Below are 16,470 nucleotides of genomic sequence, written 5' to 3'. Positions count from 1 at the left end.
GCTTCTTATATTGTATAGTGGTGGCTATGTACTACTGTATAGTGATGGCTATGTACTACTGTATAGTGATGGCTATGTACTACTGTATAGTGATGACTATGGACTACTGCTCCTTATATTGTATAGTGATGGCTATGTACTACTGTATAGTGATGGCTATGTACTACTGTATAGTGATGGCTATGGACTACTGCTCCTTATATTGTATAGTGATGGCTATGTACTACTGTATAGTGGTGGCTATGGACTACTGCTCCTTATATTGTATAGTGATGGCTATGTACTACTGTATAGTGATGGCTATGTACTACTGTATAGTGATGGCTATGTACTACTGTATAGTGATGGCTATGTACTACTGCTCCTTATATTGTATAGTGATGGCTATGTACTAATGCTCCTTATATTGTATAGTGATGGCTATGTACTACTGTATAGTGGTGGCTATGTACTACTGCTCCTTATATTGTATAGTGATGGCTATGTACTACTGTATAGTGATGGCTATGCACTACTGCTCCTTATATTGTATAGTGGTGGCTATGTACTACTGTATAGTGATGGCTATGTACTACTGTATAGTGATGGCTATGTACTACTGTATAGTGGTGGCTATGTACTACTGTATAGTGATGGCTATGTACTACTGTATAGTGATGGCTATGTACTACTGTATAGTGATGGCTATGTACTACTTTATAGTGATGGCTATTTACTACTGTATAGTGATGGCTATGTACTACTGTATAGTGATGGCTATGTACTACTGTATAGTGATGGCTATGTACTACTGTATAGTGATGGCTATGTACTACTGTATAGTGATGGCTATGTACTACTGTATAGTGATGTGCTACTGTATAGTGATGTGCTGCTGTATAGTGATGTGCTGCTGTATAGTGATGTGCTACTGTATAGTGATGTACTGCTGTATAGTGATGTACTGCTGTATAGTGATGTGCTGCTGTATAGTGATGTGCTGCTGTATAGTGATGTGCTGCTGTATAGTGATGTACTGCTGTATAGTGATGTACTACTGTATAGTGATGTACTACTGTATAGTGATGGCTATGCACTACTGCTTCTTATATTGTATAGTGGTGGCTATGTACTACTGTATAGTGATGGCTATGTACTACTGTATAGTGATGGCTATGTACTACTGTATAGTGATGACTATGGACTACTGCTCCTTATATTGTATAGTGATGGCTATGTACTACTGTATAGTGATGGCTATGTACTACTGTATAGTGATGGCTATGGACTACTGCTCCTTATATTGTATAGTGATGGCTATGTACTACTGTATAGTGGTGGCTATGGACTACTGCTCCTTATATTGTATAGTGATGGCTATGTACTACTGTATAGTGATGGCTATGTACTACTGTATAGTGATGGCTATGTACTACTGTATAGTGATGGCTATGTACTACTGCTCCTTATATTGTATAGTGATGGCTATGTACTAATGCTCCTTATATTGTATAGTGATGGCTATGTACTACTGTATAGTGGTGGCTATGTACTACTGCTCCTTATATTGTATAGTGATGGCTATGTACTACTGTATAGTGATGGCTATGCACTACTGCTCCTTATATTGTATAGTGGTGGCTATGTACTACTGTATAGTGATGGCTATGTACTACTGTATAGTGATGGCTATGTACTACTGTATAGTGGTGGCTATGTACTACTGTATAGTGATGGCTATGTACTACTGTATAGTGATGGCTATGTACTACTGTATAGTGATGGCTATGTACTACTGTATAGTGATGGCTATGTACTACTTTATAGTGATGGCTATTTACTACTGTATAGTGATGGCTATGTACTACTGTATAGTGATGGCTATGTACTACTGTATAGTGATGGCTATGTACTACTGTATAGTGATGGCTATGTACTACTGTATAGTGATGGCTATGTACTACTGTATAGTGATGGCTATGTACTACTGTATAGTGATGGCTATGTACTACTGTATAGTGATGGCTATGTACTACTGTATAGTGATGGCTATGTAGTACTGCTCCTTATATTGTATAGTGGTGGCTATGTACTACTGTATAGTGATGGCTATGTACTACTGTATAGTGATGGCTATGTACTACTGTATAGTGATGGCTATGTACTACTGTATAGTGATGGCTATGTACTACTGTATAGTGATGGCTATGTACTACTGTATAGTGATGGCTATGTAGTACTGCTCCTTATATTGTATAGTGATGGCTATGTACTACTGCTCCTTATATTGTATAGTGATGGCTATGCACTACTGCTCCTTATATTGTATATATTGTATATGTATATCTGCCCTTATACCATACAGTAACACATAGGTGTATCTGTCTCTATAGTAACTAGCAATGCATAGGTATGTCTGCAAATTCTATTCTACACGTGTGCCCTGTAGCGTATTGGTATATAAACTTACACTTATTTTGCTATAGCAGTTTGTGCTCATCAATCTCCATTTCTGCCCTGGGGGATTGTAATCCAGAGACATTTCACTCACAAGTGCTAGCGGAATGTCCCATGATATGTAGATAATCAGAATGGCTATGGATGATGAAAACTGATGCGCCTTACACCATGATGGAGCCTCCAGAAACAAGGACTTCAGACTCATGGCAGACCAGGTTTAAAGGAATTTAGTGAAAAAATAAAACTAGGTCCCATGTGCCCCCCCCCCCATAAGTTGCTGACTGACTTAGAGAGCTGTGAAGAAGGAAGTAGTGTTCTGGTCATTATGTTAGACATCTGCCTACTAGAACTTTATAGATTAAATTTTTTTGTATTGTATAGTGATGGCTATGCACTACTGCTCCTTATATTGTATAGTGATGGCTATGCACTACTGCTCCTTATATTGTATAGTGATGGCTATGCACTACTGCTCCTTATATTGTATAGTGATGGCTATGTACTACTGTATAGTGATGGCTATGCACTACTGCTCCTTATATTGTATAGTGATGGCTATGTACTACTGTATAGTGATGGCTATGTAGTACTGCTCCTTATATTGTATAGTGATGGCTATGTACTACTGTATAGTGATGGCTATGCACTACTGCTCCTTATATTGTATAGTGATGGCTATGTACTACTGTATAGTGATGGCTATGTACTACTGTATAGTGATGGCTATGTAGTACTGTATAGTGATGGCTATGTAGTACTGTATAGTGATGGCTATGTAGTACTGTATAGTGATGGCTATGTAGTACTGTATAGTGATGGCTATGTAGTACTGCTCCTTATATTGTATAGTGGTGGCTATGTACTACTGTATAGTGATGGCTATGTACTACTGTATAGTGATGGCTATGTACTACTGTATAGTGATGGTTATGTACTGCTGTACAGTGATGGCTATGTACTACTGCTCCTTATATTGTATATATTGTATATGTATATCTGCCCTTATACCATACAGTAACACATAGGTGTATCTGTCTCTATAGTAACCAGCAATGCATAGGTATGTCTGCAAATTCTATTCTACACGTGTGCCCTGTAGCATATTGGTATATAAACTTACACTTATTTTGCTATAGCAGTTTGTGCTCATCAATCTCCATTTCTGCCCTGGGGGATTGTAATCCAGAGACATTTCACTCACAAGTGCTAGCGGAATGTCCCATGATATGTAGATAATCAGAATGGCTATGGATGATGAAAACTGATGCGCCTTACACCATGATGGAGCCTCCAGAAACAAGGACTTCAGACTCATGGCAGACCAGGTTTAAAGGAATTTAGTGAAAAATAAAACTAGGTCCCATGTGCCCCCCCCCCCCCCCCCCCCATAAGTTGCTGACTGACTTAGAGAGCTGTGAAGAAGGAAGTAGTGTTCTGGTCATTATGTTAGACATCTGCCTACTAGAACTTTATAGATTACATTTTTTCTTAACTAACTAGATTAGAAACATTTTTCAACTGGCACATACTATTTATTTACCCATTTTTTTTAAACGAAACTGATCCTAATATTGCAGTGTTTTGTCTCAAGTTACATACGAATATATTGTTGCCTATAGGGGCAAAAAGTCAACCTGCAGCCCAAACTGTTCCAACTCAGACCCAGCCCAATCAGGTAAGGGAAGGGGCGGGGACAGTGCGAGCATATAAATAAGCATTTGGCAGGGGACGGAGGGAGGGATAGCAGCACAGTGACAGCCTTGGGCACAGTTCGTTCCATGTAGTGTTTTTCCTTTAGCCCACCTGCCCCATGGGTCCCACTGGTCCCGCTAAGCCCACACATCACTACTATATGCACTGTTGGCACATTAGGGCAATGGGGTTTTTTTTTAATCAGTCCTCAGGGAGGAGGGTAAAGTCTTTGGGACGGCTACGAATAGAAGGAACATATAACAGTTTGTCTCTGTAGCCTCCCAAATAGTCATTATTCTTTGCCTATGTAAAGGGTGCATGGATTTGTCAGAGATGCAGCACAAAATTATATGACCGATGTATGAAAATGTTGTTTCATCCATTTAGGAACCGTTCCAAACATATCTGGGGCATCAAATGTGTGTTCATTCTAAATCTCACCTTTTATAGCCATTAGGAAGAAGAATCAAGAACAGAAAATATGACTTGCCAAATTGCTCCCTACCTGGCCCTTCCCCGGGCCCCCTAAGGAACCTTTGCACTAGAGCCACAAAGTCACATGTGGTTCACTAATTTCTTAAACCACTGGCACATAAATATATATATATCTATATACCTGACTTATATAAAGGTGCTTATAGATTGAATGTTTGGTTTGCAAAGACTCGTAGAACCAGTGCAGGACATGGTACTGTCCCGTCCAGCTTCCAATCTATGATGAATTACATTGTTGCTCAATTATATGTGATTTTTTTGTTGTGTCCACACTTAAAATGAGCTGAATGTATATTTATTTTGAACAACTGTAGGAAGTGGCAGTGGCATTTAATGGCATTCTTGAAAAGCAGGCTTGTGTCACTGTGGGAGGTGTGAGTCTGTGCCCATGGGCCATAATCACTTTGTTTCATTTTCCACTAAAAAGGAGGCGGCATGGTTCCCTTTGGGAGGGTCACAGCTGTTAATAAACCCATATTTTATATGACTGGATTACTATTGGATAACTGTTTGCAGATGGTAATGAATGTTGCTGTCTTCTGACTATTTATATTAATGGATCTCAGTAATGGCAGGCCGCGGTGGCGCGGTGCTCGCTGCTCGTCATGCCAGGAATTGTTGTTTTCCGCTGCCGCTGGTCTGTGGGCAGCGATGATTTGGTGCTGCCCGGAATCTTCCTCTTCGTGCTGCATAGTACCTGGTAGGGAAAGATTTGCCTTTGAAAGTCCTGTGCCATCATCCTCTAAAATCAGAATAACGGTAATGTCTCTTTGCAGGTTTGTTATGCTGTCTGTGGTTCTCTTTGGACTGACGTATAACCCACACGAGACATGCTCCCTCAACTTGGTAGATCATGGTCGGGGGTACCTGGGCATCCTGCTCAGCTGCATGATTGCAGAAATGGCCATTATCTGGCTGAGCATGAGAGGGGGCATCCTATACACCGAGCCTCGGGACTCCATGCAGTATGTGCTCTACGTGCGCCTGGGTGAGTGTCAGCAGTGGGGCAGGGAAGTATAGCATGCCGTATAGATTCTGCGATCGGTAGCATTGGAGTCATAGTAATATAGAGAATAACATGATTTATTCCTGTTTTTAAAACCCCCTTTTTGTATTTCAGCGATCCTGGTGATTGAGTTCATATACGCAATCATGGGCATTGTCTGGCTGGCTCAGTATTACACGTCGTGCAATGATGTCACTGCCAAAAATGTCACACTGGGTAAGGGACATGGCATTCTCTCCATCTGATAGCCTTTAGCCTCCCCTGTATGAGCAAGCAGTGCATAATTAGCTCAGCATTGCTTGGGCTCTGTGGGAGTCCCTCGTCCCACCACTGACGTTTCCTGTATAGTGATACCAGTGCCACTGGGGCTGAATAGCATGGCCTGTTTCATTGGTTCCTGTCCAGTGTGATTTTGTAGTTTTATAGACATGCCTGGCTGCTTACTGGCTGGGCAAGCTGAGCTACATATTCAGTCAGAAGGGGCTGAGTTGGCAGCATATAGTGGCCCGTGTATGGCCAGCTTCATATACCCTTTGTGGTGCCATCTCCTTGAGCTTGTTCAGATTAGTGCCATACTGCCATATTAAACTTATCATACAGAAGGTGTGCTGGTTCATTATAGTGAGTGCAAAGTCCATCTATCCAATCCATAGCAGAACATTTCTACTTATTCAGGGGGTAGTTCACGTTTAAATTAACTTCAAGTATAATGTAGAGCAGTGATCCCCAACCAGTCGCTCACAGCAACATGTTGCTCTCCAACCCCTTGGATGTTGCTCTCAGTGGCCTCAAAGCGACTGCTTATTTTTGAATTTTTGGCTTGTGGCAAGAAAGGTTGGGGACCCCTGCAAATTTAATGTATTGGATCTCATGGATGTTACTCCACGGATTACAGATAAGTACGCACTGACATTTTAGCGGTGTTTTTATTAACACTGGAGACAAACATCACTGGTAGAATAGAGAGTTCTGCATTCACTCACATTGTAAACACAGCAAATGTGTATCTTTACTTTATACCAGGCTGTTAAATGAACCCATGCCTTGCCAGGCTACCCAGAAGGTAACCGATAATTTGATACAATTCCATGGTCTACTTAGCAGGCTGTTTCAATAGCCCCAACTGACTTGCCCCAAATGTTAGGGCAGGGGCACACTGAGCAAATCATCAGATTTTCTCCAGATGCATTTTGTACACATTTTATAGCCCTATAATCAGGCACTGTCAGGCCCGGATTTGTGGGCAGGCCACAAAGGCCTGGGCCTAGGGCAGCATCGGGGGGCAGCATGTGGCTGATATTTCCAAAGGGGGCTAGACGGGAGAGTTTAACAGCCATTTGAATCTCCCACCCTGTCCCCATTGCACTGGACACAAAGAAGCGCCAGGTTGGTGAGAGGATTGCAAGACGAGGGGGTGGGGAAGGGCACGGGGGGGTGCAAACAGTAGGGGGGATTAGGGGAGCCATTCCCAGGGCTGCATGTAAAGATGCTGTGCCCATAGGTGCATGCCATGCCTGTCAATGGGGCTAAACAAAAAAGCAGATGACAGTAGATCTACGGATGATCTGCTCAGTGTGCTCCTGTCCCAAGGGTGAGTTTTGGGGAGACAATTTGCTGCCCTAGATGATCTTGGATCTATGCCTGAATGACTAATATTCCAATGTTTTCCTTTAACAGAGTTAAATCTGAGCTAAGGCCAAACAGAGTCCCCCTAAATGGAGCTTGAAGGGTAATGGCACTCTAGGAGACTGCACGTCTTTTGCTTCACAATGATTTCAAGCTCGGCGGACGAGTGGCAAAATGCTCGCTGATGTCCCTTTGGAAACATCATCATCATCATCGTAATCATCTGTAGAGGAACGATAACGAGCGTCCTGCCTCCCGCTAGGTAGGAAATGGCACCAGAAGGAAACTGCTTGCACCGTCCCTTAGCGCCCTTAAAAATGTTACAGCTGCCCCTACTACTAAATGAGCCCTGGGCTGTGGGCTTTCCAGGGTTAATAGGACACTGCAGAAACATTACATTTGCACCCTAGGCACGTGCCTCTACTGCCTACCCCTAGCCCCAGCCCTGTTAGCATGTACTTTGACTATTGCACTTAATTTCCTCTATATTAGGGACTTCTGGGAGGCGGCCTTAGCAAAGGCTGCATTTTATGGAGTTCTAGACAGTTATTAGGGGAGATAAGCATTCTGGGATTAGTAGGAATAAATTCCAACAACTAAGGTCTCAAGGAGGGATCAATTTCCCAGATATACAGACATACAATCTGGCCTGGAATCTCCATTATGTGCAGACTGGGTTAATAATAGGGAACTTCATGCTCTGCCTTTATTATACCAGGCTCTTGTACCAAATATTTCTTTGGCTTTTCTTTTGTACCTTCAGGAGAGACAATTTTTACTCTCGGTAATAGACACCCCCTTATTATACCCTACAATTAGAGCCGGGCACACAGCACGCCACAGTCTCTCTCTCGCCTTCATTATCACCCTTCCTACCCTTTGTAGCTAATCCACAATTTTTGAATAACTATATTGGAAACCCATTTCTTGTTTGGGCACAACAGGGGGTTACACAGGTGAGACATCTATTATGCACTAGTACATATCTTTATCCAATTTCAGATCATAAAGGAATAGTAACACTAAAACTGATCAAGTTCTAAATCCATTCCATACCCTTCTAACAATACATCTACCCTGTACATTGTTACTTATTTCAGGTGCTTTACATAAAATGACCTTTATAAATTCTCTTCCTGTTCTCAAAAACAGGCGATAGGGCGACTTAAACTGTGCCGGAGCCCACGTGTGGCTGCTCCGCTTCCCTCCCGACATCCCCTCCTCAAACCAGAAGCCAGTTGCTGCAGCTTTATGGAGGATTTTCCACCCCCTTGAGTTTTTATTCAGTGCAATTGATTGCTGTACTTTATATAAAGCAGCACCCAGGTCAGCCATAAATCTAAGATTCGCCTTTTTATGAGAATAGGAAGAAAACTTTTTAATGGTAATTTTACATAAAGCACTTGAAAAAAGAAACATTGTGCAGGGTAGAATATATTATCTAGGGCTATTTTTCTCCTGAGTTATGGAAAAAAAGTTGGTTGGTCTGATTCTGACGCCGGTCCAAAATGCCAGGCTCCAAAAGCAGATAATTACCAATGTCTGTGGTCTTGTCCTTTGAGTAACCAATGTTGGCATGCAGTTATTCCCTACCAGAGGCATCTTACTCCTCTATGGGCAAATCTTGGTGATACAGCAGCAATTCCAAAAGAAATGATCAAATATTGTTTCTGCGGTTAGTAGACAAGCCCTGCAGCACTGCTGGATATCAAACCTGCCTCCATCACTTGATACCAAGCTCCACTTTGCCTGTTGTACGGATTGGCTGGAAGCTACTTTTAATAGGGAGCACCAAGTCAGGTGTTTGTTTGCCAGCGGGACAAAATATGTACAAACGTTATCTTCTGCCCGACAACAAGAAATCACCTGTGTGTTTCAGTTCACTACTTGATTTATGTCTGAGGAGCAAGCGGGGAGAAACCCTCTTACTAATAGAAATGTAAATATATGAGGATATTTATAAATGTCCTGACAATTCTTCACTTGACAAAATCCCTGGCCAGTATAGCTTGTTCATACAAGGTGTAAAGGCTAAGGGCTTACTAGCATGGCACAGATTTTTTGCCATATTATAGAAAGATCCCTTATCCAGAAACCCCCAGGCCCCAAACATTCTGAATAGCAGATCAGATCTTTCTTCTGACAACTTCCTCGACAATATCATGGTTGGAAACTGACCAGCGGGTGGTGCGTTTGTAGCAAATTTCATTCATAATAACACTTGGAATCCTAATAAAAGAAATAATGAATGTAAATTGCAAAAGTGCTTAGAATAGACTCTCATCAGTTTGACATTTATTTATTTTAAATGTTTACTTATCCTTTAGGAGAAGACTGCAAGGACATACTCGAGACAATACTCACAATAAAATAAACCCAACAATCCCATATCTGCTGGGGAAACAGTAAAGCAGTGGGAGCCTTACTTCATAAGTGGTGGAGTTGCCCAAAAAGCCCAACCAAGCTGGACCCAGATCTACAAGATACAGGAATTCATTAACTGAAAATGGCGGCAACACCAGGCCGAGCATTATTCCCATGGACTGGAGGAGTTGCCAAGGTATCAGAGAAAACATGTCTTCCATGTAATAACTTCAGCCAGACTTCTTCTAGCTAAGAACTGGAATGAACCAAGATCCCCCCACAGAAATGAATAGATCAACCAGAGACTCCAGCTAGAACTATGAACACACGGCTCTCAACCTCAACCCCCCAAAACTTCAAATCATTGGAAAGAATGGAAGCTTAGAGAGCACTTACCCAAGGGGGGCCACAACAGTCAACAGAAGCTACAATTTTATTATTATTATTATTATTGTGTAGGGACCCATAGGGTTAAATGGGTCAGGGTTGCCAGATTTATTTTTCCAAATTAGCCAAGGATAGTTCTAAACCAGCCTAAAACTAACCAAAAGACGCTTTGAAAGTAGCCCAAAAATAGCCCAATATGACCAATGGAAAAAACTTCTAAAAAACAAAAGTATATATGGGAAAACTTGCCTTTGTAAAGCGTATAATCCCTACCCTGGGTGAGAGAGTACAGTGTAACCCACGTTACTCAGCTATTGAGCTAAAATAGAGGTTACAATTGTTACTTTTTATTCCTTATCTTTCTTTTAAGTCTCCTATTCCTCTCTCATTCTAACTGGGGCCTGATTGCTAAGGTAAACAAGGCCCTAGCAACCAGATGGCTGTTGAAATTCCAAAATAAAAAAACAATTGCAAATTGTCTCAGAATGTCAGTGTTTACATTTAAAAGGTGAACAACTCCTTTAAAACAGACTTGAACATTACAAATAAAATGGAGCCAAGACCAAACAGAGCATGTCCACCCCCTTTAGTTTGACGCCCCCTAATCCCATCTCTTCTGTGTATTGTGGGCCCCACAAACACCCACTCTGGGCTTCCTGCATTGCCAGGGGCCCCTTTTCTACAGCCCTTGCTGCACGTATGACCAACTTTCTCATAATAAAACCAGGGCAGCTGAATCCGTTCCCTTTACACTTGATCCCACGCTGAAAGCCCTGCTATCCGCATTATCATTAAGCTCCTGACATCACTGTTCTCCATTAATCTGGTGGTTGGCCCATTTGGGTGCTGTGGTTAAACAATTACTCCTTACAGTGAGCATTAGCTAGAGGGAGACTTCAGGCCATACAGTGCATGTACATTCCGGGTGATTAGGCTTTACGGTTTCCTGTTCTAAATGGCAGAACGGTACATGGAAATATTAACACTTGCGCAGCGTTCCTTCCTGCTTTTCAGCCTTTGGCCCCTGTTCAAAATTAAGAAATGTCAATTAGAATGAATTACAGCAAGAGCTGCAATCTGAAAGTCAGAGGGAGTGATATAACAAAAGTGGCACCGTACGCCCCGGGTCTAGCAACCAATCGGATGTTTGTTTTTAAAAAGGAGATCAGTTAATGGTGCATGCTGATTGGATACTTTGAGTTTCTACCCCAATAACGTGCAAATAATTACATAGTAACATAGTAAGTTGGGTTGAAAAAAGACATACGTCCATCAAGTTCAACCATAATGCCTATATATAACCTGCCTAACTACTAGTTGATCCAGAGGAAGGCAAAAAACCCCATCTGAAGCCTCTCTAATTTGCCGCAGAGGGGAAAAAATTCCTTCCTGACTCCAAGATGGCAATCGGACCAGTCCCTGGATCAACTAGTACTAAGAGCTATCTCCCATAACCCTGTATTCCCTCACTTGCTAAGAATCCATCCAGCCCCTTCTTAAAGCTATATAATGTATCAGCCAGCACGACTGATTCGGGGAGGGAATTCCAGAACCTCACAGCTCTCACTGTAAAAAATCCTTTCCGAATGTTTAAATGGAACCTCCCTTCTTCTAAACGGAGTGGGTGCCCTCGTGTCCGTTGGAAGGACCTACTGGTAAATAAAACATTAGAAAGGTTATTATATGATCCCCTTATATATTTATACATAGTTATCATGTCACCTCTTAAGCGCCTCTTCTCCAGTGTAAACAGACCCAACTTGGCCAGTCTTTCTTCATAACGGAGACTTTCCATACCCTTCACCAGCTTAGTTGCCCTTCTCTGGACCCTCTCTAACTCAGTAATGTCCCCAAAACTGAACAGCATATTCTAGATGGGGCCTTACCAGCGCTCTGTAAAGGGGAAGAATAACCCCCTCCTCCCGTGAATCTATACCCCTTTTAATACAGCTCAAAACCTTGTTTGCCCTTGCAGCTGCTGCCTGGCATTGCTTGCTACAGCCAAGTTTATTATCTACAAGGACTCCAAGGTCCTTCTCCATTATGGATTTGCCTAGTGCAGTCCCATTAAGGGTATACGGGGCTTGCATATTTTTACATCCCAGGTGCATGACCTTACATTTATCCACATTAAATCTCATCTGCCACTTAGCTGCCCAGATTGCCAGTTGGTCAAGATCCTGCTGCAGGGATGTCACATCCTGGATAGAATTGACTGGTCTGCAGAGTTTTGTGTCATCTGCAAACACTGATACATTACTCATAATACCCTCCCCTAAGTCATTTATGAACAAGTTAAACAAAATTGGACCCAGTACAGAACCCTGAGGGACCCCACTGAGGACCTTATTCCAAGTAGAGAATGTACCATTAACAACCACCCTCTGTACCCGATCCTGTAGCCAGTTTTCTATCCATGTGCAAACGACTTCACTAAGACCAATAGACCTTAGCTTAGAAAGCAGTCGTTTGTGGGGAACGGTATCAAATGCTTTGGCAAAATCCAAATAGATGATATCTACTGCATCCCCACTGTCCAGCTTCTTACTTACCTCATCATAAAAAGCAATTAAATTGGTCTGACATGACCTGTCCTTCATAAAGCCATGCTGATTACTGCTCATAATGCCATTCTCCACTACATAATTTTGAATGTGATCCCTTAACAAGCCTTCAAATAACTTGCCCACCACGGATGTCAAACTTACAGGCCTATAATTGCCAGGCTGAGATCTTACTCCCTTTTTAAATATGGGAATGACATTCGCCTTCTTCCAATCCCTAGGTACCATACCTGATGAAAGAGAGTCTGAGAATATCAGAAACAAGGGCCACTGCAATTCTGCCCCTAGCTCTCTCAGTACCCGAGGCTGTATGCCATCTGGCCCAGGTGCCTTGTTTACATTTATCGTGTGTAACCCTTTAAGCACCATATCCTGTGCCAACCACTGTGTAGTTGGAGCTGAGGCAACAGTGCAGCTATTGGGTGGGACTTGGCCCACTGGCTCCTCTACTGTATACACAGAAGAAAAGAACTTGTTAAGCACATCTGCCTTTTCTGTATCCGCTGTAACCATATTGTTATTATAACTCAATGGGGCCACACCCTCAACCTGCATCTTTTTACTATTAATATACTTAAAAAACTCTTTGGGGTTAGTCTTGGCCTCGGCCGCGATGCGCTCCTTATTTTCTATCTTTGCCTTCCGGATTGCTGTTTTACAACACTTGTTATAATGTTTATAATCATTAAACGCATCTACTGTCCCCTCTGACTTATATTTCTTAAAAGCTTTCCTTTTTCTCCCTATTAACTTCTTTACCTCAGAGTTAAGCCACATAGGTTGATTCTTAACACTTCTACTTTTTCTTATTAATGGAATAAATTGAGAACAGTAATGATTTAATATCATTTTAAATGACAACCATTTCTGCTCTGTGTTTTTATCAGAAAATATAATGCCCCAATCTATGCCCTGAAGCGCTGCCCTTAAGGAGCTAAAATTTGCCTTCCTAAAATTCATTGTCTTTGTTGCCCCCGTGTAACATAGTAACATAGTAACATAGTAAGTTGGGTTGAAAAAAGACATACGTCCATCAAGTTCAACCATAATGCCTATATATAACCTGCCTAACTACTAGTTGATCCAGAGGAAGGCAAAAAACCCCATCTGAAGCCTCTCTAATTTGCCACAGAGGGGAAAAAATTCCTTCCTGACTCCAAGATGGCAATCGGACCAGTCCCTGGATCAACTTGTACTAAGAGCTATCTCCCATAACCCTGTATTCCCTCACTTGCTAAGAATCCATCCAGCCCCTTCTTAAAGTTATATAATGTATCAGCCAGCACGACTGATTCGGGGAGGGAATTCCAGAACCTCACAGCTCTCACTGTAAAAAATCCTTTCCGAATGTTTAAATGGAACCTCCCTTCTTCTAAACGGAGTGGGTGCCCTCGTGTCCGTTGGAAGGACCTACTGGTAAATAAAACATTAGAAAGGTTATTATATGATCCCTTTATATATTTATACATAGTTATCATGTCACCTCTTAAGCGCCTCTTCTCCAGTGTAAACAGACCCAACTTGGCCAGTCTTTCTTCATAACTGAGACTTTCCATACCCTTCACCAGCTTAGTTGCCCTTCTCTGGACCCTCTCTAACTCAGTAATGTCCCGTTTGAGCACTGGAGACCAAAACTGAACAGCATATTCTAGATGTAACTTTGTTTCCTGCACCAAACATCAAATGAAATAACATTATGGTCACTATTACCCAGGGGTTCAACCACTTGCACATTTGCTATACGTTCTGGGTCATTAGAGATCACTAGTATAGCATTGTTCCTGGTTGGCTCCTCAACAACTTGTGACATAAAGTTGTCATGCAGCAAGTTTATAAACTTGTTCCCATTTACTGTCCTGGCAGTACTATTGCCCCAGTCAATATCAGGGTAATTAAAATCCCCCATTATTATCACTTGCCCCAAACTAGCAGCCTTTTCTATTTGCAACAGGAGCTGGGCCTCCTCCTCTTCGCTTACATTAGGGGGTCTATAGCATACCCCTACAATCTAGTTTGGTAGATTCTTTATTATCTGTGAGAAGCTCAACCCATAAGGATTCAGCTCCCTCTGTTAACCCCATCACTTCCTCCTTAATATTTGCTTTTAATTCCTGCTTAATGAACAGACACACTCCTCCTCCTTTTCTATTGCCCCTGTCCCTCCGAAACAATGTATACCCCCCAAATATTAACTGCCCAGTCATGAGACTCATTCAACCAAGTTTCAGCAACTCCAATCACATCATATTTCCGCTCCAACGCCAGTACCTCCAGCTCTCCCATTTTACCAGTCAGACTCCTTGCATTGGTAAACATACATTTAATACTGGTTCCGGCGTGAGAATGACGTGTAAACAACTTATGGGCCTCCCTGCCATTATCAGTATCCCGAAGCAAGTCTCCTCCCCCATTTTCCCTTACTATGCCCACTACCTCATCTATCCTGTCTACCACAGAATTTCCCTCTGCACCCTCCCCCCCCCCACTCCTAGTTTAAAATCTCCTCCAACCCTCTAGCCATCTTTTCCCCCAAAGCAGCTGCCCCATCATCATTGAGGTGCAGCCCATCCCTGGCAAAGAGCTTGTAGCCGATTGAGAAATCAGCCCAGTTCTGGAGAAACCCAAAGCCCTGCTCCCTGCACCAATCTCTCAGCCACGCATTAATCTCCCTAAGCTCCCGCTGCCTTCTTAATGTTGCTCGTGGCACAGGTAATATCTCTGAGAAAATTACCTTGGAAGTCCTCGCCCTCAACTTCGCACCTAGCTTTTTAAAATCGTTCTTGAGGACTTCCCCCCCTCCTCTAACTTTGTCATTGGTACCTATGTGTACCAAGACCGCCGGGTCTTCCCCAGCCCCTCCCAACAATCTGTCCAATCTGTTCCACCACATGCCGAACCCTAGCACCAGGCAAGCAACACACAGTTCGGCATGTAGGGTCTTTGCAACAAATTACCCTATCCACCTTTCTAATAATTGAATCCCCTACAACTATAGCCTGCCTTCCCTTCCTAGCACTATTCCCCCCACCTGTATTAGAGGTGCCGGCTCCCAGGGTGCTCTGAGAGTCAGCCCGCTCCATACATGCCAGCTCAGAGCTGTCTTCCCCAGCATCTTCACCTAAAGCGGCAAATCTGTGTGATTGTACAAGCTGTGAACCAGCCCCCCTAGCCTTGTGTCCCCTACTGCCCCTCTTAACTGTTACAAATTTGTCTCCCTCATTAACCTCCACTGTCCCTTCTCCACCCCCCACTACACCGGCCCCTGCCAGTGGTTGCTCAGTGAGCCTCCTGTTCTCCCCCATGTTTGCAGCTGCCCTCAGTGCTGCCAGTTCCCCCCTTAGATTCTGCACCTCAGATTCCAAGAGGAAAACCCACCTGCATCTCTCACAAGTAAATGCTGCATGGAACTGCTGCTCCAGGACCACATACATGCGGCAAGATGCACACTGAGTAACACCAGCAATCATACTGCAACTCATATTGCAACTGGGTACTTACAGTCTCCCGAGTGCAATCCCTTGTATAGTGCCTTTTAAGTTTCAAACGCCTTTTTTGTTTTTAACGCCTACTATACACTTAATCTACATGCAACACTTTAGATTAAATACAACACTCGCTAGCAGCTCCCAAACTCGCTGTGCAGTCAGAAACTTATTGAGGTTCAAACCAAACAGCCAAAAGTCTGCTGAGAATTTACCAGATTTACTCCACCCCCTTAATTAGTATGTGCTCAATCAGCCAGGTAGCCCTTACAAGTCAACTCAAGGATGAGTAGATATGCCGAGTGGGAAGGGGTAGGAGTCAGGGAAGTGGGGGACACGTGTATAGATGAAAAGAGGATACTTGGGGTAGAGAACATTCAAAAGATATTGAGCATTATCCCTGTATCCCCGGCAC

General features: G+C 42.7%; 1 protein-coding gene across 1 annotated transcript; it reads left to right on the top strand.

Annotated features, from left to right (window-relative positions):
- The first annotated feature begins 3,920 nt into the window (after window positions 1–3,920).
- Window positions 3,921–10,487, top strand: LOC116406465 (sn1-specific diacylglycerol lipase alpha-like). Its single transcript, XM_031900553.1, has 5 exons — window positions 3,921–5,326; window positions 5,403–5,614; window positions 5,747–5,848; window positions 7,310–7,520; window positions 9,586–10,487. Exons 1-4 carry the CDS (start codon window positions 5,232–5,234, stop codon window positions 7,324–7,326), a joined length of 426 nt encoding a protein of 141 aa, XP_031756413.1. The 5' UTR covers window positions 3,921–5,231; the 3' UTR covers window positions 7,327–7,520; window positions 9,586–10,487.
- Window positions 10,488–16,470: the final 5,983 nt, after the last annotated feature.

Source organism: Xenopus tropicalis, chromosome 4, assembly GCF_000004195.4.
Source record: "Xenopus tropicalis strain Nigerian chromosome 4, UCB_Xtro_10.0, whole genome shotgun sequence".
NCBI lineage: Eukaryota > Metazoa > Chordata > Amphibia > Anura > Pipidae > Xenopus > Xenopus tropicalis.
Note: the sequence above shows the minus strand (reverse complement) of the source record. Positions and strands in the feature narration are given on the sequence as shown.